This window comes from Tyto alba, unplaced genomic scaffold (assembly GCF_018691265.1).
Source record: "Tyto alba isolate M040663 unplaced genomic scaffold, T.alba_DEE_v4.0 Super-Scaffold_25, whole genome shotgun sequence".
NCBI classification, from domain to species: domain Eukaryota; kingdom Metazoa; phylum Chordata; class Aves; order Strigiformes; family Tytonidae; genus Tyto; species Tyto alba.
The window spans coordinates 325468-350666 of record NW_024881299.1 but is presented as its reverse complement, the minus strand read 5'-3'; the positions used below and the strand labels follow the sequence as shown (position 1 = coordinate 350666).

At 46.9% G+C, this 25199-nt stretch overlaps 1 protein-coding gene across 4 annotated transcripts in view; it reads left to right on the top strand.

The window, feature by feature from the left end:
* Window positions 1-7237: 7237 nt before the first annotated feature.
* Window positions 7238-25199, top strand: part of LOC104366262 (leucine-rich repeat and fibronectin type III domain-containing protein 1-like protein) — a 57992-nt gene continuing 40030 nt past the window's right edge. For 2 of the 4 annotated variants that reach the window (XM_033011857.2, XM_033011859.2), the window contains exon 1: window positions 10649-10759. In XM_033011857.2, coding sequence (XP_032867748.2) covers window positions 10677-10759 — 83 coding nt within the window. In that variant the 5' untranslated portion in view covers window positions 10649-10676. Of the gene's footprint in view, window positions 7417-10554; window positions 10616-10648; window positions 10760-25199 lie in introns of those variants that run through there. The other 2 variants (XM_042797250.1, XM_042797249.1) reach the window with 2 other exon arrangements.

Here is a 25199-nt window from a genome sequence, read left to right as displayed (position 1 = left end):
TGAGCTGAAACCAGTCAGCATTTCTAAAAGCAAAGACGTGCCCTCACTTAGAAGAAAAACTTAGTGTGGAAGTGACATCTTGAACCAGCCCCACAGCAAGCCCTGTTTCCTCCTACAAAGAAATAAAATATCAGGGTCAGCAGAGAAATCCCCTTGCCTGAAAGCAGAGGGGCTTTCCTGAGGCCAGGAGACGTGGATGTGGTGGGAAAGGAGACACTCAAGGGGACTAAAAGTTATTCCTCGACCTCCGTATGAAGAGCCACCAAAGGAAAACGAGGAGTAGGGAGCGCTTGGCAACGGTTCGCCCAACACCGTTCTGTCTTGGTAATAGAGCGTAAAGATCCCAGGACTCGCGACAAGAAAGGATTAACCAGAAACAAAGGGAACTGAGATAAGGGGCAGGTGACGAGGGTAGGACGTGGGCAGGCGCTTTAGAAAAAGAAAAACCCTCAGACTGTCGCTCTGGCGTGCAAGCCTGTAACATTTAAAGGGTGCCGGAGCCTAAGCGGAGAGCCGTGCTCTCATCTGCGGTGATTCATCGCGCAGGAACACGGATAGGATATCCAGCCATCTCTAGAAGGAGGTGTCACAATGCATTTCCAAAAAGCCACACTCAGTCTGTTATTAGCTCAAGGAGACAGCCCTGAAGGCATGGCAACAAGTGTTGAAATACAGTATTTCACTGAAAAGGCTCGCTAACTCTTCTTTCTGGAGCTCAGAGTTACCAGACAATTGGTTATCACGGTGACAGCTCATGCTTGATGGAGATGGGGCTCCAGGGGCTGAGTTAAACCTGTTATTTAGACCTGGCTTTTCAGTCTAGGACAGAATCTAAACCAGCTCATGTTCAGCCTTGAGGATTAAAGGCACGAAGGTTCTTCCGCTGCTGCGCTTCAGCCGTGCCTCTGAGGGTCAGATGCATCCAGGTGTTGAAATGAGACATCTAAAAAATGGAAGCTGCTTACACCCACTCAAAAGCCTTGGGAAAAAAAAAAAAAAAAAAAGAAGAAAAACAAAACAAAACAAAAAACAAACAACAAACCCAAGGGAAAAACCCTGTTGTTTTTATTGCAGGTATTCTGGACCGCAGAAGTTTCCCTTTTGTAGCGAGAACGCCGATGTGCTTTTACCTCCCCAGGTCTCTACAGCGGGGCGTCTATTTTATTTCAAGTGTTACAGCAAGAATGCCTTGCCTAGTTGTTCCTTCATCAAAGGATTGTTTATTAAACCAAAGGGCCTAATTTGCAGTTTTCCACAGGCAAGAACCAAGCTGACAAGTGTTTAAGGTTTATATTGGATACCTTACCTACGCTGATGCCAATGGAGTATTTTGGACTGAGCAAGGCATTTGAAAATCCTGCACTGCCTTCCTCCTGTGCAGCAAAAACCCCCACCTTTCTCTGCAGGCGATGAGCCCCAAATCCATTAATATATAGGAGTTGCAATTGCAATTCTGCAGTCTCTGCTCTCCTCCAGAAAGCCAGACGGCAATAACCACTTCTAATTTTGAAGTCATCACTGATGCAAATAAATTCAGATTGCAGCTCTAAGAAATACGGTTCTTCCCGATTTCAAATGCCTCCAGCCTACAGACATTAACAGATATGGATTTTCTTGATCTTATTCTAGGACAACACACAAATGGAAAGGGGAAATAGCTGGCGGCGCTCCCATCAGACAGCATCTGTAAAGCCAAATTCTGGCTATACCGGCTCCAAAGCAGGTCAGCGGGGCTGAAATAACCATGGATAAGCCATGCGAGGGGCAAAGCCTGACTCCAAAAGCAACCTGAGCACCTCAAAGCTGCTGTTTAACTTGGCTACCTTCAGCTTCCAAGTCAATCCGCCACCACAAAAAGCCGGTTCAGATTCAACAGAGAGGCTGGCTGTTTATTTTACAAAGCAGATCCTCAGCAGCAGCTAGAAAGGATTGCTCCTCAGCCTGTAGTAATCACAGACTTCTAAAAATACATAATAAAAAAAAATATTTTAAAAAACCAAACAGGAGCTATAAACCGTACTTGGGTAGCAATTTGTCTGTGCAATTCATAACTTGTATTTTCACATCCGCGCTCCATTGTGTCTAGGAGTTGCTTCTGTTTTCTTCCCTTGGCATTTTTCCTACCTGGAGGCTTATCACACAGATGTTTGCGCTGCCTGCTGCCAAGGCCCTGGATTCGACACGCGCTCGCTTTCATCTCCGAATTCATGCGGTTACGCCGTGGCCAAACAGCAATTGCTGCTGAAGCTCCTAGCGAGCAATTGGCAGGCTGGTAAAGGCAGTCGCAAGCACCTCGTGGTAATAACATAACACCTTCCCATATTATTCCAGGAATCCGATTAGTGGATGCCCTTTCTTGCCGTGCGATTCCATATACATCGCCCTAGAAATACCCTCGTCTGGAGATTAGCTCTTTGAATGAAGAGAGCCCGAGACCCCAGACAGGGCCGAATCTTGCTGCGCGCACTAAAGAAGCCAAACCCCAAATTGTTCCGATAAACCACGTTCTCCAAGGCCTCCATAAGTACATGCAGCGGGGTACTTATGTGGGTTAGCTGTACAATCGCATTATAGATGATTTATTACCGATACGCCGGTTCTCTTCGAGCACAGACTCCTGATGGATAGAAACCATTCATCACAGCATCGGCCTAGAGCTGAACACGGGGATACATCGGGGTCGTGCGCCCCAGTCTGGGAGATGGGCTCTTCACCAGGACCACACCACGCTCTTGGAGCCCACGGGAACCTCCTGCACCAGGCTCGCATCGACCGTGCTGATCCAAGGGACAGCACAGGTCGGTCCCAGGGCAATTCAGCGATGTGTCTCAGCAGGTTTCTGGTCCAGCTTTCATCCACAGCGTGTCCGTCATCACCCAGTACCTCCAATTCAAGCACAGCTTGACACCAGGATGAGCTAAACGCAGCCATGAGCTGCCCCTGGAGTGAGCCTGGCCACCACCAACTTGGGTACCCAAAGGAAGCAAAACCAGTTGAGGTTTCCATGCCAGCAACCAAAGACATCACACACACAGATCTTCCAGGGGCCCTTTCAGATCTGCCCCAAGAAGCGGTTGTGCGCTCTCCTTATCGCAGCACGGGACGCATCCTTAGGTTTGCAGAGATTTCTCTGCGCGCAGCAATAACCCAGAGCTTTCATCCAGCTTCAGCACCTGGAAGCAACGTCTGATATGAGCACAAACCTCCTGGGGTTTGCTTGGCAGGAGCAGGAAAGTCAAGAATGTAGAGCTGCTACCCACAGGATTAGGCACCTCATCATCTTAAAGACAAGGACTGAAGAGAGCAATAGTGATGTAGAAAGGCCTCAATTTATTTTTTTTTTTTTTTTTTTTTTTGCTACCAGCTATTTCACAAGGAAGACTAGTGTCCACAAAAGGCAAAACTAGGACACCAGGAACTCTTTATTTGCAGTGAGACATCAGCGGTTGATTTTTATCACTTCTGCAACAAACCCCGCTGAATACGGGTAAGAGAATGTGACATCAAATGCAAGTGCCAGGGATTGGACTATCCCAGATAACAACGCTTTCTTCTTATTTAGGGGTGGAAAATATAATTCCCCTCTCTCATCCCCTTGTCAGCTTTGATATTAGCATTAAATAAAGTCTCTTCTGACATGGGCCCCCTTCAAATAACGATGTAGGAGCATACCAGCTCATATATCCACACGTGGAACGTTATATACTGTGGAATTCTTAATTTTCTTACTTGAAAGTAATCGCTGTTCAGCAGCATTTTGTCTCCCCTCAGCATTTAATGATGCCCTCACCCCCCACACACACACTCAGGTCAGAAACACAAATGCGTGTAGACACATCTACAGGTCAGAAAAGTCTATTTTTCTGACAAAACCAGGGCTTAATTTCACTCCAAAATACTGTTTCAGTATAATAACTATGAGAATTAGGAGCTGCTTCTGCATGGTGGAGAGCAGGACCAGAGCTCATCATGGGTATTGTGGTGCTGGGGAGCTCAAGACACCCCCCCAAAGGTTCCACCTTGGGTAATCACCCACTCCTGCTGCTCCCACCCAACAAGGCACAGAGCGCGAGAGCAAGGACCACCACACACCAACCCTAAACTCACTGGACACCTTCAGCTTCCAGAACAGGCCAGGAAGAAAAGTCGTAGGGTCCAAATAATTTTGATTGTCCCCCCCAAACCCCTTCCAGTTACGCCTTACAACTTCACCTGCCATCATAATCTGAATTTCCACCTCAGAAACCAACCACTTCATTGAGACAAAATACCTGGAGGTACTGACTTAGAAGGGATGACCAAACTCTTCCTGCTTTGCCCCTTCTCTCCTTTCTGCTGCACCCACCACAGAGCCAAGGAGCAGGTCCAAAGGGCCGAGACTGGAAACCGGTCCCACTGCCTTCTTACCAACTTCTCATCCCCACCCTCCGGAGAGATTGATGATTTTTGCTGCTCCTCAACCGGTAGCACACTCATTTTTCTCTGGCATTCGTATTTGTTATCCCAGCTGACATAATATAGTTTGTCAGGTCAAGTGATGGAGCCAGTGGAAATTACTCTGGCGTTAATTACACATGGGGTCCTCCACGGCAGTTACTCCCAATGAGGAGGTGCCCCAACATGGCAGATACATCGTTAATTTAGTGAAACATTGAAAAACTAGAGCAAAGTACTTAAAAAAGAAGGGCAACCTGGTCATCGTTGCCCCATACCTGTGTTTAAAGCTATGCATTAACAACCAACAAAAATTTCCAGTCCCAGATTTGCTGTATTATCACTCACAGCCCTCCTCGAGAAAATCTGGGGAGAAACTACCTCGTACCTGATGCTTGTGGCCAACTTAAACCAAGACTGAGCATCCCTGGGATGATCCAGGGCAGAGTCCTGAAAGCCATCTCAGCTGTGGGAGCACGCGATCACTCCCGTAACTTTCCCGTCCTGGGAACTGGAAGATGCAGAGAGAAGTGGCTGAGGAGAATCCTTAAAGGCTGCTCGGTCAGTTCACTGCTCTCTCATTGACCCTGGCACACGGAGGCAAAACTGCTCATACCTAGGTGGTAAGAAAATCCACCAAAACAGCAGGAGATGAAGCAGAAAAAGCTCATTGAGTGTCAGAGGGAGATACAGGAAAAGAGAAAGAGAAGGCTCCTTACCACTCATTAACACACAAATAATGCTGCGCAGCAGTGGGCTATTCCCAGAGAAGCCTTAATGCTATATTTAAAAAACAAACAAACAAGCAAACCAACCCAAAACACCAAGAAAATAGGAACAGACTGCAAAAGTCTAGTTACCCAGAGATCTCTCACTAGATGGAAAATCTGGCAAGAGAAGGGAAACAAAACCCAACAACTTCTTGACCCACCTGCTGTATATCCTCACCTCCCCGCTAGCAAGTTCCTTCCTAAAACTTTGGCATTTATTAGGGAACTGCTAAAAGAGCCCATAAAGTGGCTTAAACCCCACTGTAAAACACTGGATGGAGACGATGAGTGGAAGGTCCCTGTAGGAAGGAGATGGAGGCACGAGCCCCTTTGTGCTCTACATCCTGGAATATTCCACACACAAACGAGAAAACGATTTGCAGCCACAAATCAAACAGACACAGTAAGTATTCTCCAAATGGAGGAAGACTCAGACCCAGTTTTCTTCCACGCATGCCTGGGGACTTCTCATCTCGGCCTGAAGCTGCCTTCCCCATGCAGTTATTAACATCTTGCATACACAATTAGAGTCATTAGCATCTCTACGTGGAAAACGTTGGCGTGCAAGCACACAGCTACCTCTCATCATGTAGGGAAAGATGCTACTCGCTGTAAATATTATAGCCTGCCCTACTCTGGCCTCCTCAGGAGCATGAATCACGTCTCCAGATATTTTTTTGTACTTGGTATTATCAAGGCATGAGTCACGGGAGAGTAGCAATATAGCAACAATTCTCATTCCCCAAACCTTCCACAGGGCAGCCTGAAATCCGTTCAGATTCCTGTAATGAAGTTATTTAGTAGAGGAGGCTGCTTTGTGGTAAGCCATTATCCATATCAACAGACAAGGTATTGTCTGAAAACAAGGAGAACCCCTCAAAACACTGTCTTTACCTCTATTACACTTAAAAATCCCATGAGGTGAAGTGAGGATCTGGAGAGTTTGCTGTTGCTTCGACTAAAGATTCCTCCAACACAGCAAGGGGAGGATTTTGCAGGTTTTTCTGTTGTTTGTTTTTTTTTTTTTTTTTTTTTTTTTTTTTTTGTTTTGTTTTGTTTTTTGTTTTGGTTGTTTTTTTTTTTTTTTTCCCTTACTTCCACAGATCTCACTACCTACGCCTACATTTTACACCCGTGAGAACAGGAGGCAACTTCTCGCTACGAGAGGCCACTTCTGCAGCTGAGTAAAAACACAACGACCCCGGGGACCGGGGGGTCTTCACAGCACCCCACCACCCACCCAACCACCTCTATAGCCAGACCAGCAACACCCCTACTCCACGTTTGCGCTCTTCAAGTTACACGAAGCACAAACCAAACCAAAATTCTCCACCAAGCCCAACCTCACGCAACACAAGGGTCCAAGACCCAAACCACCTTGGCTCTTCAGAGCCCCTGGGATGGTCTACAGCTCTGGACCAGATTAGAATTATTTGGGTTGGAAAAGACCCTTAAGATCATCCAGTCCAACCGTAGACCTCACACCGCCGAGTCCACCGCTAACCACGTTCCGAAGCACCGCACCGCCACGCCTTCTAAATATTTTCAGGGATGGTGACTCAACCACTGCCTATCGCAATGCTTGACAACATTTTTGGTGAAAAAAATTGTTCCCAATATCCAATTTAAACCTCCCTGGAGCAAGCTGAGGCCATTCCTTCTCATCCCATTACTTGGGAAGAAGAGACTTATTCCCCCCCAGCCTCACCAAAACACCCCCAGGACCTACTGAAAGCACTTAAACCCACTTCTACCTTTTTTTTTTTTTTTGCCTTTACTTTTATATCTACCCGCACCTGCCAGTGCTTTGTAATTACCAAGCAATTAACAGCCAAGCCTAATTCCTCAGCTAGGTGCCCACCACCGGGGTGGCCCCGGGGGATGCTGATGAGCTCTGGACCACAGGGAGTGGGATGCTCCGGGCGGGTGGGCACCGTCTCGCCCATCCCCTCCTCCGTGGGGCGGGGCTCTCCTCCTTCTCCTCCTCCGCCTCCTCCTCCTCCTCCTCCTCCTCCTCTTCTTCTTCATCCTCCTCCTCCTCCTCCGCTGCCGCTGCGCGGAGCCGGGGCGGGGCGGCCCCTGCGGCAGCGGCTCTGCCCGGCTCCGCCGGTGCGGAAAACCGGCGGAGCTGGAGCGTTACCGGCCATGGACGGCGGGGGAACGGCCGGAGCGATGCGGGCTGCACCCCCCCTCTAACCTCGCCGGGGGAGAGGTGAGTGGGGGGGGTGTGTCCACGGGGGTTTCCTGGCCGCGATGCGTGGGGGGATGCAGCCGGGAAGGCGCGCCCGCTCCCCCCCCCCCCCTCATCCTCCTTCACCCGCTGCCGCCCCTGAGCATCACCGGTGGAACCCCCCCCCCCCCCCCCCCCAATGTTTGTCCTCAGGACTTTTAGGCTTTTAACACTCTTAGCATCCCGTAGGGTAAGAATAATATGGAAGGGATCAGCTCAGAGCGATGGCTTCGTGATTTATTATTTTTTTATTTTTTCTATATCTATTTTTTTTTTTCTCCCCCTCCCAGTTTTTGATAAATTGCAGTGTCATTGTCAGATGTGTCTTCCGCCGCTGCGCTCGGTTTTAATGCTTCGCCCCGAAGAGAGAGGTAGGATCCACCCTCACCGTTGCAGGCACGCATCGATCCGCGAGAATGCAGCTCGAGCCCCTCAGTTTGAAGCGCGGGTGGCTGGAGTGGATTTTTTCAGGGCAGAAAGGTTCCCAGTAGGCAGCCTGGAATCATCAAAATGACGGTTTCATCTCGCTCTTCATCAGTTTTTCCCTTTTCTTCGCCTCTGGAAGAGGTATCCGGATGGCAACGTGTTCCTTGGTTTGCGATCTGATTTTTTTGCAGGGTCTTGAGCGCGGCGCGTCCTTCCCGCGGCGCTACGGCCCCGAGGATGGCGTGTTGCGGAGGGGTGTAAAAAGGCCCCGGCGAGCTTGGGCTCGCACCCGGCGTTCACATCAGAGCGAAGCATCCCTTTAGGCTCGTGCGTTCGGTGGTGCGGAGCGACCGAGGCTGCGGTTCCGGGGGGGAGCGTGTCGCGGTCGCGTCGGAGGTGACAGCGTTGTCATTGAGACCGGCTGAGGTGATTCTCTGCAATCAAAATAGCGACCAGACTGCACAAACCGGGCAGCCCGACGGAGTTCCCTCAAAGAGGAGGAAATCTCCTCCGAGGGGATGCTGAGGAGCAGAGCAGCGTAGGAACTGGGGGCCTTGTTACCCAGAAAATCAGTTTGAAAATGGGATTGTGTTTTAGCAAAGGAAGATTTTGCTCTAAAAGAGCCCCCAAATCTCCTTTCATAGCTGATTTTTTTTTTTTTTTTTTGCGTTCTGCAGCTATGAGTGAAAACTTGCTATGAAGTGTGTAGGGTACTTAATCCATTTTTAAACCTTAAAAATACCATCTGTAGTCTTTTTTTAAAAAAAAAAAAAAAAAGTAGCAGTGGAGACTGGTTGCACTTAACACTCGATTTTATAATGTGCCTGGATGATCATAATTCACAGGCAAGTGGGCATTATTCCCCTTCCCCACCCATTTCACGTAATTTAGGAAGAACTTATATGATCTTCTGTATGATATTCCAGGTTGGTAACCTGGGCAACTCCGAGATTGCCAGCGTCGCCGCAGGCAGTGCAGCATTTTCTTTCTGCTACCTACCGGCTTGTCTGATGCCGGAGGATTTTTTTTTCTCCAGTGCAGGGCTCGCTCGCCGCGTTTACCGCGAGAGGGCCCGTTCTGCACCGGGTTTTGGTGATGTCCACATGGGAACGGGGCTGCCGCGCGCTGGACCCACGCTTTCCCAGGAGGGGAAAAAAAAAAAAAAAAAATCTCACCCCCTCCACCTGCTTTTTGCACTGATGCTCCTAGGGCTGGTAGGTCTGTGCTGGTTTTAGAGCTGTCGGGATGTTTTTAGAAGTGGATTGCGTATTGTTATAACCTAATGCTCGTGGTGCAGCGAGGTGGAAACAGCTCCTGTAGTTGAGGTGGCCAAGGTGTTTGCTCGAAATCTCCCGTGAGAAGGCAGCGGAGTGGTTGGGATGCCCCTGGCTGCCACGGGAGGTCATGTCCTGCTTGGAGCTGGTGGGCGTGAGCTTAACGGTGAGTCACGGGCGTCCCTAAGGAGGAATTTCTGCCGGGCGGTTGTCTTGCAACGCTTGTGCTTCCAGTTTGCACGTCGGAGCTGGTGGTTGTGCATTGTTCTTGCTCCAAACGAAGTGTTTAATGTGGGTTCATCGGGGCAAGGGGAAAGAGTTAGGTTAGAAAAAGGACGATTGTGATCATCTCATCTCCCCTGCTGCCAGCAAACACCACCGAACAATCCTTGCATCAAGCTCGTTGCCGCTGGCGAGGGTGGAGGACTCTTCTTTGGGAAGAGAGCCAGGATCCTGGTCGGCGGAGCACGGGAGAGGTTCCAGCACGTCTTTTGGCAGCAGCTACTCCCGTAGACCTGTCAAAGGGCCTGGGTGGTTGCAAGACAAAGGTCTCCAGGGGTGCCGTGCTATGGAGCAGCTTGTTTGAAGGTTAAGTTAGCAAGTTGACAGCCCAAAGCTTTAGTCGGCGTTGGCTCTCCTGGCAGGGAAGGCCGAAGCAGCGGATTCAACTCCTGTTGGCCTCGAGCAAAACTTTCTGCTTGGGTAGAGCAGGTTCTGCCATTGCTGGTGGCGACATGAGTGGTCCCAAAGAAGCGTGGACCATTCCCAGGTCACGTGTCAACTCCCGTCTTGGCCTTTTTGGTGATGGAAGGCTTTGGTTTCTCTCCAAAAGAGATGTTCTTCTTGGATGTCTGAAATTTAGCTTTGAAAAGAAGCAATTGTAGCCACCAATGTCCTTCCTTTGGAGGGGAGAGTTTGTCCAGAGGGAGGTTTGTTCCAAGTCAGCCCTTCTCCACCATTCTGAGAAAAAGAACCTTTGTAGCTGAAGCTCCTGGTACAGCTGAAGGGAAGAAATTGTATTCTGTGGGGTGATTTTGTGTTTTTTGTTTTGTTTTAACTGAAAATTCCCTGTCCTACCTCCTGGTTTTATTGGGTTTTTTTCCTTCTTTCTTGCAAAAGCTTTTTTGTTAGAAGATTCGAAAAAACAGGCAGGGAACTTAAAGCTTTTCCCATCTTTTTCAACCAGCTCTACTCACCAGTTCTGGTGGTGGGCGTTTGGAGTGGGTTTTCCTACAGACTGTCAATGAAATGCCATGGTGACAGCTTCTTGGCCCGTCAGTATAATCAGGCTGATCAGGTTACTCCCTCCTTTATAGGAACCATATAATTTGCTTGAATTAATTAGGTATTAAATGACTGGATGTAGATTTTTTTTTTTTTTTTTTTTTTTTTTCCCCCCAATACTGTCTGTGCATCCCAGGTTGGGACACTGCAAGGTGACACTGAACACTCATCTGAGGATGATGCAGGTGGCTTTCCAGGTGGGCTCCTTGTTTGATCAGAGTCTCTGGATGATGTAGGAGATGGATGGACAAAAGCTAAATGCTTCCCATGGCATCTGCAGATACAAGAGCATGTGTGCATGCCTCAGCCGATCCCTGGTCCCCATCACCGACGATTTTTAGGTAATGATGGTCGTGGTTGAAATGAAGGTGAACTTCACAGCGTGGACCAAGTAGTATTTTATTTGCTGCTTGAGCTCCACTTGGTTCCAACTGGGATCCCACTTGGTGCTCTTGCTGTTGACCGCTGTCCTGGGAAGGGTCCATGTGCTTGTTGGCTCTTAGAAGGGATAAAAATCAGATTTCTGGCAGTTCACTGCAAGAGGAACACCTCTCCTTGGGGTTCACAGATAGGCCGCTCACCAGTCCTCAACTGGGATATTTTTTGTTTGTTTGTTTGTTTGTTTTGGTTTTGGTCCCCTGTGTTTGTTGCCAGACTGCTCATAGGTTGCCTGGGGCAGAAAGCATGACTTTAGAACAGACGTTTCTCATTGAACTTATTATAGAAGATGGGCGTGGGGAAAATAAAAAAATCATTGTCATCTGATTTTTCCACTAATGTAATAGAGGAAACATTATGGTTTGGATAAAGGGAATTTTGCTGCAGTAGGAAATACTGGGCAAAGAAAAATACTTTGTAATCTCAAAAGAGAAATAGCACTGATTCTTCTTCTTCTTTTTTTTTTTTTAATTTAAAATTATTTTTTGTAACAAAGAGAATCTCCAATTCTCTGATCCAACGCTAAGCTCTGTGTCCCTTTCTAGAAGAGCAATTAGTCTGGGAAAATTGGCAACACTTAGCCATAAAGTGACAGGAGCTCACCATGAAGCAGAGTGTCTTTGAAATATGTGCATATTCTTTTCTAATCAGTAACAATCACACTTCCAGACAAATTTCAAGGATCACTGAACCTCCGCTGAGCCCTGTCATATGCACTGAGCACAATCCTGCAAAGACCAAATATCTCCTCCTCTCTCTGCCGTTTGTGCTTTCACTTCTCTTACTCAAAGCTGAATTATTAATAGTCCCACGGATGCTCTGTGACACCCCACTGGTTTCCACCAGCCTTTTTCAAAATAAAACTGGGAAGTCTCTGTTAAGCTTCAGCCTTGCCCAGTGTTAGCAGCTCGTTATTGTTTAAGGTGCTTGCAAGAATACGCTTCGTGTAGTATCTAAGAAGCATTTCGTGGTACCTGTGTATGATTCTTACCTTTAAGTTTATCAAAACAATTGCACGTGACTTTGATTCTTCTTAGTACTCAAAATCTCAGTAATTTCCGAGCAGGTTGTGGTCCTTGTGCACTTCACAAGTCTGATATTTCTTGCTGTGCTGGTCTTTCAAGGGGGCAGGTAACGTTGACCTCCGCTTGCCTTTGAACTTCGTGAGTTGGGAAGTTCTGGAGTTGGGGGGAGGAGTGGAAGTGATGGGAGGTGGGAGGGAGACAGACAGGCAGCTTATAAAAAAAGATTTAAATTGCTATACTAAAAGAGTTAATAGCTTGTGCCCACGTCGCTGACGGGTTTCATTTTTTTTGGTATCTAACATGAGGTGGAATCAACTCCTAGGCTGATATGCTTTGTTTTTTGGAGGTGTATTTGCTAGTCTGTTTTCTGGGATGAATGCTGGGAGCCCTGGCTGTGATGAAAATATCGTGTATTGATTGGAAAATATCTTCCGGGATCTGGTTTAGCAAAGTCAGCAACTTAATTTCAAGCACAGGCAACTCTGCTCACCATGGTGGACAAACAGTAAATGAAATGTGTGCTGGTGCAGAGATGCATGTCTCAAAATGCATCGGGGAGGAATGTTTGTGTGGGAATCGGTGTTTTTCTGCTCATAGTGCCTGGGAAACATCTTCTGTATATCACAGTAAAGTGGTGATGTAACTTCTGCTTTGATTTTATACATATATATATACATATGCAAGATAGAGCTGGAGAGGTGCAGCCTGGCTTTCATATTGAGGAAGACCTTCTGCATTTGGGCTGAAGTCTCCCTATTTGTGTTGCTGGCTTGCTTAGATTATTTTGCCAGATGACCTTTATGTTCAGAAAGGGCTTTTTTCTCATTTTACAGTCTGAACATGGTTTGGACTTAGCCTATCACTCCAGGTCATGCCTGAAGCCAGAGAGGCATGATTTGGGGGTTGGACTAGATGGCCTTTGGAGGTCCCGTTCCAACCTAAGTTATTCCGTACGTTCCTGGCATGTAACAGCTGTTAAAACAGTCGTGTTTTGGTGTGCTCTGTGCTAGGTTTTTATATTTCTGCATAATAAATAACGATGGGAAACACTGCAGTGCGTTGGCCTGTCCATGCTGGTTGCAAGCCAAGTCTGCACAAGAGGTCATGTAACTACACGACCATAAACTCAGCCTGGTGTGACAAACAGTGGCCCCAGGCGTGGTGCTGGCTGGGGCTAGGACCACCTCAGCCACAGCTGCTGGGTCCTGCTGGGGAGCTGGGTCATGCCCTTTCGATGTGTAACACGGGTGGAGCACGAGCCCTACTCTGTCTGCAAAATACTGCGTGTAGGCGTACTTAAAACTGGACTTGCTATGAGTAAGCCCTGCCCTGTATTTCGGTTAAACCTGAAAAAAGGGTTGAGAAAATGGCATTTGGCACCGGCTGGTAATCTTCTGCGAGCCCCGGCTCCGCTGCCCTGTGGTGCCTGGAAGTAATGAAGGTTGTTTTCCCGGAGAAGACCCTGCAAGGAAAGGCCACGGCTACTTGGCAGGAGGGCTGTGGTGGTTGCAAGGCAGCGGAGCATCCTTCGAGAGCTGGGAGGTTCAGCAGCAAAAGGGCAGCAGGCTCCCCCCGTCGCGGGCTCGCAGGCATTTCTTTGCTGTGAAAAACAGCGGGGTCAAGCAGCCGCGTATTTCCTTTTTCTTTGTGGTTTTAAAACACTGATCTATTTAGGCTTGTTGCGAGAATTGAACCTATTTCTTTCTGCTCCCTCCACTTCGCCACCACAAGAGACTTGAGGTACGGAATCGCTCTTCGTTTCCAGCTGGAAGGAAGCGCGGCTCCTGGCACGGCTTCCCAGGGTGACGTCCTCACGCACTCGGGAGGAGCTGTGTTTGGAGCTGCCGTCTGTCCCGCTCAGCTGCTGCTGGGGCTAAAATACGTACAACCCCCTCCTTTTCAGTGCAAATAGAGCACAAGTTCCCTCCATGCCAAACATGCTTGGAACAGCAAGGGCACTTTGAGTGGTTCTTGTTCCTCTGATGTCTTGTCAGGGACGCTTTTTTTTATTAGACAAGGGTTCTCAGGGCAATGTAATTTCCATTTTTTTTCTTTTTTAAGCTGAAAAAGGAGACGGGCAGGGTGAGCGGTGGTTTGTAGAGCTCCACACTACCCATCAGAGGGATTGGGGGTAACGCTGTCTTGAGGAAAGCTGTTACATCTACCAGAGGTTGATTAGTTTTGTAGCTTCTAATGATCCATTAAATTAGAGCTGGAATTTAAGAGGAAGTTGTTTGGGGTTTTTTGGGTGTGAGTTTGTTGGGGTTGGTTTTTTTTTGGTGCTAATAGGAGCTTGCTTGAAGATTGATGTCTGTGTGAAACACCAAGATTCATGCATGCCTTGTGCAAAGTGGGTTACAAACGCTTTCCGTCTTCAATATCTACTGTATAAAACCACGAGGCAAACATAAAAGAGCAGAGCTCACTCCTTTCCCATGAAATATATTTTAAGCGTACGGAGGACGAGGTGGACATCTTGTTTGGACTTGTCCTTTCAAACTGACCAGACACGTGGCAGCCTTCAGAGGCGAGCAGAGCCTCTCGGCACTTACAAAAGAAGCCAGATTATTTAGCTTTTTTTTTTTTTTTTCTTTTTGAACAGCTTTTCCTTCTCTCACTGTAATTAGAAGCCATTTTTGTGTCTGAAATTACAGACTCTTAAATTCACCTGAGAGCAGATCCCTTTTGCTGAATGCCCCAGTATTATTTATGCCATCAGCAACAGAGAGAAATCCTAGAATAGTGTTATTGTGTGGCACTGACATTTTTATAGAGCTACCAATTTTGCTGTGATGGCACATTTTTCTTCTGTTCTTATTTTTCTGTCATGAAATACAATAGGCATAAGCAACGTTAAACCAGGTCATCAGCATTAAGTTGTCTGTATTTGCCTGCTTAGTGCTGACTTTCTGTATTATATTAAACCCAAAGTGTGTGTTCTTAGTTTCATATGATTGGCTTGGGTTATTTTTTAATCAAAGGTGTGATCTCGGATGGCTAAATTATCCTGATTGAAGCCACATTTCAGGTAGGTGGATATAAAAGTTGAACTTGTGGATGTTTTCTTATCAGGCTGAACTGCCAGATTAAATGAGCAATTAAATGGTAAGATTTTTATTTGGGGGGGGGCTAGTGCTTCCTTCTAAAACACAGCTCCTTAATCCTTTGATTCCCTTGAATAGAAGGATGCCCTAGGGCTGGATGTGTATGTACATGAGTTCCCCCTGGTTTTGTATTTCCAAGGGATATTTGCATGAGAATGAGTAACAGCACAGCATTTTTTTTTTGTGCCGGGATTCCTGTGCCAAAATGGATCAGCCTTATTCACGGAATTAATGTGAAGAAAAAGGAGGTTGTAGCTGCTTCTGCCTGGCATTGAAGGAAGCCGTTTGACCCTGGTCTTGACCTGTTGTTGCCTGGGATGTGTAGGAGAGGGACCTTTGTCCGTGACTGCTGTTGCCTTTTCTTGCAGCCACTTTACCTTCTGGCTTTTACTTGCTCTACCTTTTTGAATTAAACCTTCCAAAACTGCCAGTTTTCTTGCTTGCAGATAGCCATGCGTGGAGTGCAGCACAGCGGCACTGTTCTACCACGCACAAGTATTTGGAGCTGTTCCAAGACGCTGATTTTTGTTTTAACACTTCATCAAATCTCAGGTTACCACAGCACAGGTCTGAGTGTGTGTCCTGAGGTCAGGTTTTACCCCTGAAATATTTTTCGTTAGTTATATTTTAGGACGACTGATGTCAACAGTGTGTGATTTGTTGAATTTTGCCTTTTTTTTTCTGGACTTCTGACTAGGTCAGAGGGTTGCTGGGCTGGATGGCTTGCCCAGAAATTACTTGTATTAAGGAAAAAAAAAAAATAAAATACAAAATAAAAACAGGAAGAAAAGACTTGGCAAGGCTTTGGTTCTTCATAACACCACTCCCATTTCACAGTCTCCTCAACCTGCAGCTTGTGGTACTTGTGGAGGCTTAATTAATTCTCATTTTGAAGCTTTGAATTTGTTTCTTTCCTCCAATTCTGCTCTTTTTAAAATGAAAACGTTCTGCCTTGAGTCACCGTAACTAAGATCTGAATTGCAAATTACGACCCATCAGAGAAAAAGAGGGGGTACCCCAACCCCCTGACTAATCATACGCAAGCAGGGGAAATCAGGAGTGCCATTAAAGGAGCCAGAATGGGAAAACCAAATTAAACTGGCTGCTTTTTCTGCATTAATCTAACCCAGGATCAATGCTTAGCTTGCTCACTCACTTTTCTCTGAAATCAAATGCCTCTTCTAGGAATATTTCCATAATAGTGCTGGGCTGTCTGCAGTTTCTGAACTCATTCCTGTTAGCTAATTTCATAATTTCTTCCCCTGAACTTCCAATTTAGCACCCACACCTTACTAATTAGCAGAGCTATGAGAACTGACGGGGAGTTCTTTGGCAAACTCACAGATTTCAGACAAGTATTTGGCTGAGATGGGCGGAAAAGTGGAGGATGCAGAAAACGGAGGTACTGTGAATTGTTCAAATGGCATTTAGAGGTCCTATTCCTCCTCCTTCACTTAATGAGAAATGAAACCTGCTTTTATGCCACAGATGTTATGTTACTTATAGAGATATAGATACACACCACTTCAGTGGTACCGTTCTCTGACAGTATGTTATGTATTGCTTACTGAGCCACCTTGGTTATTATTTTGCACCAAGACAAAAATCCCTAAAAACGAGCTGGAGATGACAACGAGTGGCCTCGGAGTTGGAGAGAAGAGTTCAAAATCAGTGTTTTATTTAGATGAGGATGGGAATAGTGGGAGCTGGGTACAGGGCACGGAGGAAAAGAGCCCGTTGGGAATATCTGCAAGGATCAGTGGCCTGATCTGTTTGAAGTTTTTGCTTTAAAATGTAGATCAGCCCCATCTGTGCAGAGTGAAAACTACAGTCCTTGTCAGGCTTCTGATTTGATGGGTTTGGGCAGGGTGGGGGTGGCTTTTGTGATTTTGTTGTTGTTGTTGTTTTTTGCTTTGTTTTGGTTTTTTAGGGGGATGTGTGTGCATGTGTCCCTTCCCCACCCCCCACCCCCACCCTTTTTTTTTGTTGTTTCTTCTTTGTAAGGACGTGGTTGTGTGCGTGGTGGTTTTGAGTCGGGTTTTGGTGTTTTTCAGGGGTGGGTTTTCTTTGTGTTTAGTTGGGGGGGGGGGGGGGTGTTGTTTTGTTTTAGCTATATATGCAGCTGTCCTACATAAGTTGCTTCCCTTTGGCAACCAGAGGGTAGGCTGCATCTTTCCCTGGAGGAGCCTGGAAGTTGCCTATGTCTGGGCACGTATCCTTTCTTTTAAGGAGGAATGAGCTAAAATTGGCTTTAACAGTTCACGTGCTCCCTAAAACTAGTAAAGCCACTCCAGGTATGGTTCCGCTGTGCAATGCAGTGTGCTGCAGAAATCTCAGAATTATTTCTGAAGCCAAGTTCAGCTGTGTCAGCATGCCACTGGAGGTGAATCAGTCCTGACGGAGCCAGAAATAATTAACCTTGGGTGCAGAGCGGTGCTGATGCAGCTGCACTTCAGTGAATTACAGCGTGAGCAGCTCCGTGCCTGAAGTAGATGTTTTCCAGCTTGCTCAGAGACCACTTGGACTTCTCCAATCTTGTGCTCCGCTGGGGATGCTGGAGCTGTGCTGGTGAAGAAGCATTCCCTTCCTCTGATAATAAGAGGTCTTGCAGGAGATCCTCTTCCCACTCCGACCTCCCTACCCCAGTTTGCAAGGAACTAACGCTGCTTGGATGTCCTTGTGTTCTTTGGAAAAGCTCTTGTGGTCTAGCAAGCGCTGGTCGAATGGGAATTATTTGGCTCGTTGTTTCCCGGTTGCTGGTAGGAGAGGAGGGACAATTCTGAAGTTATTGGCATGATGGTCTTTGTTGTAGATGGGTATATAAGACCCTGCGAACTTGTTTGGGATCTGGGTGGCTTCTACACTTGCCACAGTGCTAGAAGAACATGTCACCTACAGAGTGTCGAAGTGGATCCTCAAAGCTTCATATTTTCGTCTGGAGACCTTGGAGCATCTGTGCTTCACTGCCTGGAGTTTTTCACGGATGTGCCGGGGCAACTGCACAGGCCAAACCAGCGGTGATGACCCATGGGAATGACCTCTGCTGCCACGAGGCTAAACAGAGAGGATGATGTTAAATTTGTGGGGAAGGCTCTTGTGGTTGCTTTCCAACCGTCCCATGGAAGCAGAGCGTGGTCTTTAAATGATTTTGCCCATTTGTTTTTCTGCGGTCTATGAGAATGGCTATAGCGATTGAAACATCACAACGTTTTGTCTTCTCAGCAAAATCAGATATTGAAAGGTAAGCGGCTCTTGGGCCGTGCAGAGATCCAATTAAATATACAGCTAACAGACTGCGTGGCCTGACAGCACACCATGGGAAGAAATAACGGGCATCAGCGGCCGTGGTCAGTCTACAGGTAGCTACGCTGGGTGTTTTGCACTCTGGAGGAAGCCTGGTAGCACTTCTCCTGCCGTGGCTTTGTCGTGGCTTTTTTGCAGGGGGGGGTGGTGGTTTGTGCGTGGGTCTGGGTCTGGTGTTGCATGCAAGGATGTGTAGACTTGGAGACCAAAAGGACATGAATGTTGGTGGTACCTGGAGCATCCCACTGCGGCCTGCTATATAAATATGCAATAAATATGCAAATAGCTCATGTGGGTGGTGTGGAGAAGGGCAGATGGAGATGTGGATAGTCAAAGTGGCTTTTCCTGTGGTTACACAGTAGGTAGCTGGGAAGAGGATTTATTTTACGTGAATATATGTCGGCCTGATGAGAGCTGTGGGTCTTGTTGCTGCTTTGTGCTTACCAGATGGACAGTTTTGTGCATGTTTAGCAGGAAATTTCCTCTGGCAGACTCCAGGGACAGGACATCTCCAGAGGTAATACACTTGATAGAGTAATATTTTCGGAAGGAATATACTCCTTCCCTGGAAAACACTGGGTGTCGATCCTACGTAGCAGACCTGAGGAGAGCAGGGCTTTCCGATATTTTGCAGGAATGCTTTGAAACGTGTCCACGTTTGGTAGCGGAGGCACGGAGAAGGAACAGGAGAGGCTCATCTGGACTAGCAGGTTATGAGCCGCTGATGCACCCTTCTCCCCCATCTTGTGACTCGGTGAGAAATAAATCCAAACAGTATTAAGGTGATGACACTTAAGCCCAGAAGCGTCGGGACCTGAGGAAGAGGCCAGGGTGTTTATCAAAATGCACTTAAAACATTTTCGGTCTCCAGCCTTTCACACCGTGGTATTGGAGAGATGCCTGCGGGTAATTCCGCACCTACAGAATCCAGGCAGGCGCCACGAGTGATGGGTTACAGAGTCTGTTAATTACGCAGAAATCAGATTTGCTCTCTGGGGTTGACCGTCTTCGGGCAAAGCCCATGTAGCAGGAGCTCATTCACGGCTCTTCGGTGCTCACAGGTTCACCCCAGTGCTGGTGGTGCGGGCTCAGAGATGACTTCTCTTCGCCCTGGTTTGGTGGGGTCAAGGCTCGGAGAAGCCTCGGCGTGGCTCACTGCTTCCTTGGGTTTCCAGTGGGAAAGGCGCTCCAGCTCTCTGGGTTTGCTCATAAGATCATCTGCAGGCAGGAAAAGTGGAAGACGCCAGGTTGCTTGGCAAAGGCAGCGACTGGGATCCGGTAAGGGTGATGGACACTTAGCAGAAAATCAGGATAAACAATTATACAAGGAGCAGGTGAAAAGTCTAACGCAACGAGGCAATACTAGGCCCAAATAAATTTGACGGGGACCGTACTGCCTTGTGCAGCCCTACGAATGCTGCACAAGAATTTTTTCATGCACAGTTCTTAACCTGCTGGAAAAGCAGCATGATTTTTTTTTTTTTCTTTTTTTTTTGGCTCAGTAAGGCTTACCAACTACAGTCTGGGGAAGATCGTCACTTTGAGAGTGAGGTCAGTTCAAGAGGATTCTGGATGCTGAAATGCAGCTAATTCAGTCAGATGTGGCATCCCTTGGGGTATCAAGAAGCTTCTGCTCTAGTACGGTAAATCTCGGTGTCACAGTCTTCATTACTTTTTACTCACTGGAATATAATCCTCCCCTAAAACGCTCTGATAGATAAGATCGTGCCTAGACTTCCAGGTTTGCTTTTACATTTACATTCTCTCTGTGGCATACGCTCTATCAGGAGCTATTTGCCTTTGTCTGGGCGCTTTTGGAAAAAAGACTTTTCTGCATCTCAAAGCATATTTGAATTTAACAAGAGGATGGTAATGCCCTTCCTGATATATGATGCAGCTTTAAAGTTGCTTTCTTGCGTGTATAATAGTCATTATTTCTCTATCTCATTTTCTTTCTTTTCAGCTGTTTGCAAAGGTTTTTACAAAAGCTGATTCACCAGTGACTGCCATGTAATACAATAGTTGCTGCCTTTTAGACGGTGTTAGAATGAACCTTTAAAATTGTGCCTATAAAACACCAATTTATCAAATCCGCCTGAAAAAGGGACTGTCAAAGCAGGGTTTTTAACATGTTTATTATATTATTAAAAGCTTGCAGAGTATATGTTTATACCGGATGGTTCTAGTTTGCATCTGCATCCCTCAGTAAAATGTCGGAGGGAATTTAAGGGATTAAAATTTTTTTTCCTATTTTTTTCTCATTTATATTTTTCATCCCTTTGTGTGTTCCCCCCCCCCCCCCCCCCCAACCCTTTCCAGTATGTTTTCTAACGGTATTTACATGGCTATTGCTGCAAAAATTCAGCACTAGGATTCTTCTGTCAAGGTGTTCGTTAGCCTTTGAAGCAGGATGAAATTTTAAGGGGTGGGGGAGTAAATCACTAGCGGGGACCCAAAGAGTCTGTTATTGGTTGCAGACACTAACGAAGCTCTGGCACAAGCTGGATTTTGTTTGCAAGCACGTTTTCTTTCCTTTTGTAGAAGAGGAGAGAATAAAACATTGATGCTCTTCAGCGGGACAGTGAAATGTGTTTCCTGCGAGTATTTGAGATATTACGGTGATAAGCGTAGAGTGCAGGGATGCCTTAGACTCCCTGGAAAAGCAAAAGGAAGTAGTTAACAGTAATTGTGGAGTTGCCTGGTACCTGTCAGCTGTGTCAGCTCCTCCAGCTAGCGATGGTGCAATACTTGGCAGCTCCCAGAAGAAGATGTTGCCAAATGAGAGGTGGCTCAGAGGATGACTTGCATCCCGAGGATGCAAAACCTTGCCTTGGGAGAGGATTTAAACTAAGGACTGTCACGGGCTTCCAAAGGACTGTGGGGAAGGTGGAGCTGGAATTTGGTCTTGGAGAACATCCCAAGGCTGGGCGGGGACTTAGGGAGCCGGTGGTTTTCCACGGACCTGGCCAAGAGATTGGGATGTCATCCCCTTCGTGGGGTTCTGTCGAGATAGGCCGAGCAAGAGGGCAGCTCTCGGCTCCGTAAATGCCTGAGCTGGCTTTGCTGCCTGCCGGCACGGCGGCTCAGCGCCGCGCGTAGCTGCGGCGGAAGGTCTGTCCGACACCAAGATGCTCGGGTGGCCGAGTGGGAGGGTGCGTGGCCTCCGTCGCACGCTCACGTCACCTCAGCCTTTCCTGCTGCCCGGCTGAATGACCAGGTCAGCAAGTGTAGCTGGCCTTAGGCGTGTCTTTTCTCGCCCTTTCTGGGATTTCTCGGGGTGTGCACGGTTGCTTATCAAAACACGGTACGATTTTTCAGAGTTCCCCGGTGGTTTGGGAATGACTGAATCGAGTCAGTTCGCATGCAGGAATATGGGAACGGAAGCAGCTGGGCTTTTAATGGGCTAGATGGGAATAAAGGGCTCTGGGGTTAATGCACCAGGAGTTTAGAATATATCGGTAGCTTTGACACGAGTGGTGTGCGCAAAGCAGAGGCGGGAAGGCAGAGCCGCTTCTGACGCAGACGTGTCCTGCTTTACGACATCAACTTTCACAGCTAGGCAAATCCCATCGAGGTTAATCCCACAGAGGTTAGATGTTTCCCTTGGTAACTTCTTTTTTTTTCTTTTTGAGCCAACTGCTTTGTGGCATTAACTAAATTGGCTTTAACGTTGAGGGGTTTAAAGCAACATAAATCCCCAAGTGGATGATTTTGTTCAGAATTAAAATGCATGCAGTCATTGTAGACGAATGGAGCTGGCTAATCCTGATTTAAACCGGGATTAAAAGTGGTCACGTGAGGTTTAAGTGCAGTTTAAATAATCTACTAGGAATGTAATTCAGATTAAATAGCAGCGTTCTTGTAAAGGCAGTGTGTTTTGGATTATGGCACCTCTGTGTGGTGTGCTCTTCCTTTCCTTTTTCAGAATGAAAAGTAAATCATTGCTGGAAGTCACAAACTGAGCAGTCATTCCCCAGCAGCTTCTTGTCTTTTGTGTGTATATATATTTTTTTTTTTCTTTTTTTTACTTTCCTTCTGGATTGTGCTTTGTGACAGTCATTTAATTAATATTCCACATTTCCCAACATCATAAAAATGTGAAAGTCATAAAGAAACTATTGAACATATTAGATAGCCTAAAATTCAGCCTTGGTCAGGGGAGACAAAGTAAATAAACCAGGAAAAAGTATTTATTTGTTCTGTGTGCTAGAAACTCTTCAGCAATAGGGCATTACTCACCCACACAGATGGTGAAGTAAGATGAGAAAAGCGAGTGTTTTGGGGCTGAATGGGGATAGAATCTCTGAAGGTGCCTTCAGCGGGTTTGCTGGCAACTCAGACTGAGAGGACCTTCCACACTGTCCTGGCTGGAACGGTATCTCCTAGCAGGCTCCAGAATGGTTGTCATATAGTGACATTCACTTCCATCAGTATTTTTTTTTTTCCTTTCCTCTAGTGCAGTGACTCTTCCTGTGCCCCAGAACTCCTCTCCTCCACTTCACACGGAGGGATGCTGTGACTGCTGGTGCTGACACATACACAGAGAGCCCAAACTTGCCTCGGTGCACATCTCGTACACTTGGCAGCCTCCTGAATTGTCTTCTGATTCATTTGCTGCCTGGGATGTGCTGGTTTTAAACCAGCTTCAGAGATTTTGGGGTCTGCAGAACAAGGATAAACTGTGATGCCCTACAGTGATGTGTTGAGAGACAGCCAGATGATGCACCAGTTTGTCATCGTGTTTATTCAGAGGAAGCTTGCTAGCTTGCCAGATTTATGATGTTTATCAAAACTGTGCAGTCTCTCCATTTTTAGGCAGCCTCTTCACCCCAGTGGGTAGCACTTGTCACAAGTACGTGGGCTTGGAAGAGACCTCGGTTTTACCCTGCCACCCCAGTGCAGGCTTCACTGAGTTCCACGGGGGAGAGGGTGATGGTCAAGAACTTCAATGGCTCTTGTTCGCCGCTGTTACAGGTTGTTTGGTAAACTGACATGTCCTTAAATGATAAAGGATTTAGCTTTACCCCATGCACCGCTTTCTCTGCCTGGGAAAACAGAAGAATTTTACTTCAAGGGTTTCATTAACACTTCTCAAGGTGATATAATAATTTATGAGAGAGCAGGAGAAGTTGCTAAAGGGCTCTTAATGAGCCCTCTCCACTGTAATTTCATAGGATTGCAGCCTGGCTGGTGCTTTTCATGGGTTTAAAGCAGCACTTGCGATCCCAAATTAGCACCTGGCTGCGAGCTGAGGGGTCATTCTGCAATACAGGAAAATAGCAGAGCAGCCCCCGGTGCTGGCTGGCAGTGGCTACCCGTGGCATGGGCTCGCTGCGGGCTCACCGGTGGGCTACCCGTGGCGTGGGCTCGCTGCGGGCTCACCGGTGGGCTACCCTCGGCGTGGGTGGTGCCGAGCGATCAGCGGTGGGTTTGCTACGCTCGCTCAGCACATATACTGCCCTGCAGCATCGTGCTTCTCTCTCCCCATTTAATGAGCATCCTTCAGCTGTAGCACCCTCCATGCACTCCAGGACTGTTGCTTTGCCCTCCTGATGTACTTGCATCCTTGCCGGCTTCCGCTGCAGTAATTATACACCACGGATTGCAAATTGTGACCTCTTTGCTCAGTACACATTTTCTTTGCCTTGGTCAGAGATGTGATGTGGATACTTCTCTAAACAGAATGATGAGATGGTGCCTATCTGTCCCGCTTTGGCCTTTGAGCTACCCTTGACTTCCAGGATCATTAATCCATTATAGTATTTAGATAATTCATCTTGCCCTTGGCAGTATGGTATATAACGTGACACTCTTGGAACTGAGGACATGTAAGCGTTGCTCAACAGAGCGATGATTTTTTTTTTTTTTTTTTTTTGTCGTTGCAAGAAAAATGAGACATTGTGCAGCGGGTTTGAGACCCAGCCTTGGTGGCACGCTCAGAGTAAAGCCCTACCCGAAAGGAGCAAAGCTGCGCTGGCATTTCTCTCCCAGGCAGTGTCTGGCTTCTGCATTTTGGAGGCGTGACAGCAATCGGTGTTGCACAGGTAGCAGGCTCTCCGCTCCCAAGCAAACCACCTGAACTTACAGTTATCTGCGTGCAGGAGAGGAGAACTGTGCAAGCTGCGTCTTGAATGAAATCACGTGGAGATTTTTAGCCAGGCCAACCTTAAACTAGGGTCCACCAGTGATCTCGGGACTGGGTGGCTTCTCGCCTTGTTTCTGCGAAGCCTGCAGTCAATTAGATGGTGGTTGCAGTTGCTCTTGCATTTCAGATGAATGCTCTTCCCTTAAACATCTGCAGCTTGCAGAGCTGAGCTTAGTTTGTTAGGCCTGAGCTGTCATCTCCTCTGACTCTTAACCACAGGGAGTTGTTTTTATTATTATTGTGCCATGAGCATTTTTTTGCAAAGGATACTGTTAGAAGATAAATGATGTTTAGGAGATATTCAGTACAATTAGAACTACAGCAATAACCTAGATTTACTGGAGCAGTGCAGCTATTTATTAAGTCTAACTGTGCAGGTCCTTAAATTCCTGTTGGGATTTTGTTTGTCTATTGTTCTGTTTGTACTCGGCGTAATACCAGGAACGGGTTCTCTGCCAGAAACAATTCAGAAGATAAAATGTTCCATCCATGAAAACTTCAAACAAAGTTTTTTTTTTTCTTTTAAGACAGAGTACTTGGTGACATAGCCTCTGGTTTTCTGAGAGCTGAATTGGAGTCTAAAGATGTAATGAAAAGGTCTGATCTTGCTTGATCTTAAAACTGCAGCTACTTTATTTTTCCTCTCTGAGACATGAGCCTTCAGACTAATTTAGTACAACTCGCTCCCCTAACAAGCTATGCTATTATTACTTATTTTGATAGCGCCGCGAGGTTCTGCTTGCCTATGCACAAAAGGCACGGAAGA